The sequence below is a fragment of the Nothoprocta perdicaria genome, unplaced genomic scaffold, assembly GCF_003342845.1.
Source record: "Nothoprocta perdicaria isolate Ctin4 unplaced genomic scaffold, notPer1 scaffold_5, whole genome shotgun sequence".
In the NCBI taxonomy this organism is placed as follows: domain Eukaryota; kingdom Metazoa; phylum Chordata; class Aves; order Tinamiformes; family Tinamidae; genus Nothoprocta; species Nothoprocta perdicaria.
The window spans coordinates 4,904,343-4,906,530 of record NW_020455754.1 but is presented as its reverse complement, the minus strand read 5'-3'; the positions used below and the strand labels follow the sequence as shown (position 1 = coordinate 4,906,530).

The 2,188-nt window shown below is 44.6% G+C and overlaps 1 protein-coding gene across 1 annotated transcript; it reads left to right on the top strand.

Annotated features, from left to right (window-relative positions):
* The first annotated feature begins 338 nt into the window (after positions 1-338).
* DRD1 (dopamine receptor D1) lies at positions 339-1,886 on the top strand. Its single transcript, XM_026047567.1, has one exon. The coding sequence runs from the start codon at positions 496-498 to the stop codon at positions 1,849-1,851; it is 1,356 nt and encodes a 451-aa protein (XP_025903352.1). The 5' UTR covers positions 339-495; the 3' UTR covers positions 1,852-1,886.
* The last annotated feature ends 302 nt before the right edge of the window (positions 1,887-2,188 follow it).

Here is a 2,188-nt window from a genome sequence, read left to right as displayed (position 1 = left end):
GACACGCAGGAAGCTATAAACTAGAGGAAAAGCACCTCAAATAGTACTACGCTTCAGTAAATATGAAGGGCTAGCGAAACGGACGCTGGAAACTCTGGATCAATAGCTTATTTAAGTGGGAATATATGYAAGCATGGAAAAGTGATTGCTTTCCTGTCTCTGGGGTGTATTTGGAGAGGAGAGCAGCAGAGCGTTCGCAGGTGATCTGTGCGAGTTGGGCTACTTTGTGCAGGGTGTTTCTGAAGGGATTGCCTCGGGACTAGCCTGCAGAGTTAACTGTGTTTGTGCATTTCAGTTCCTGCTTTTAGAGGGCTTTCAATATCATTCAGGGCGACTCAAAGTGGATGAAGTCCATCCAGGGGTGAAGGTGCAAGCAAGGACCTCTGCCTGTTTGGTGATGAGTAATTAATGGACGCCCGATGTCTCTAATGTCTGCGAGGAAAGCAGTTGCTGTCGTCACCAAAATCATGATATGATTTTCCCTCAGGAGAAACTATGACTTGGAACGACACCGCTATGGATGGGGAAGGGTTGCTTGTGGAAAGGGACTCTTCCTTTCGGATCCTCACGGGCTGCTTCCTCTCGCTGCTGATCCTCTCCACGCTCCTGGGAAACACGCTGGTCTGCGCAGCTGTCATTAGGTTTCGCCACCTAAGGTCCAAGGTGACCAACTTCTTTGTCATCTCCTTGGCAGTGTCAGATCTTTTAGTGGCGGTTTTGGTCATGCCTTGGAAAGCTGTGGCTGAGATTGCTGGTTTCTGGCCTTTCGGTTCGTTTTGTAACATCTGGGTGGCCTTTGATATTATGTGCTCAACAGCCTCCATCTTAAATCTCTGTGTCATTAGCGTGGATAGATACTGGGCCATCTCCAGTCCATTTAGATACGAGAGGAAAATGACCCCCAAGGCAGCCTTCATCCTGATCAGTGTGGCATGGACCTTGTCTGTGTTGATTTCCTTCATCCCTGTGCAGCTGAACTGGCACAAGGCTACAACCACAAGCTTTTTGGACCTGAACGCCAGTTTACAAGGCATAAGCATGGACAACTGTGATTCTAGCCTCAACAGGATGTATGCCATCTCTTCGTCTCTAATTAGCTTCTATATACCTGTGGCCATCATGATAGTCACTTACACGAGGATATATCGGATTGCTCAGAAGCAAATAAGACGAATCTCAGCTTTGGAGAGAGCAGCCGTGCATGCCAAGAACTGCCAGAACACAAGTGGCAACAGAAGCAGTATGGACTGCCAGCAGCCAGAGAGCAACTTCAAAATGTCCTTCAAGAGGGAAACAAAGGTCTTAAAGACTTTGTCAGTGATCATGGGGGTGTTTGTGTGCTGCTGGTTGCCATTCTTCGTATTGAACTGCATGGTTCCTTTCTGCGAGCCTACCCAACCGTCCAAGGGAGCAGAACCCTTCTGCATTAGTTCCACCACCTTTGATGTTTTTGTTTGGTTTGGATGGGCTAATTCATCCCTGAACCCCATCATTTATGCCTTCAATGCTGATTTCCGCAAGGCGTTTTCCACCCTGCTAGGATGCTACAGGCTCTGCCCTATGTCCAGCAATGCTATAGAGACTGTTAGTATCAACAATAACGGAGCCGTGGTTTTTTCAAGCCAACACGAGCCCAAAGGGTCTAGCCCCAAAGACTGTAATCTGGTTTATCTGATTCCACATTCAATTATCTGTCCAGAAGAAGAGCCTCTAAAAAAAGAAGAAGAAGGGGAACTGTCTAAGACGCTGGAGAAAATGTCTCCAGCACTGTCGGGTATCTTGGATTATGAAGCTGATGTTTCTTTGGAAAAAATCAATCCCATTACACAAAATGGGCAGCATAAAACCTGAACAGTAAGGTTAACCCAGTAAGATCTAATAATGTATATGGTAATGATCTTTTAAAAAAAAGATATAAAAGTTTTTTTTTAGTAAGAAACTAAGATCAAGGGAGAAAAACACATTTACATAAAGCCCAGAATTAATATTCCTGGCATTCAAATCAAACTTCACATTTAAAACAATAAACAGCAAAAGATATTGGAAACTGGGGGAAAACGGATGCTAAACTGTGTTTTTCATACTGAGTAAAATACATAAATTTGGATACAGTGCAGTGAAGCAAAGTACAGTGCAGCAAAGAGAATATTGCTTCATCTCTACACTTAGAGAAGCAAATTTCTGGCTT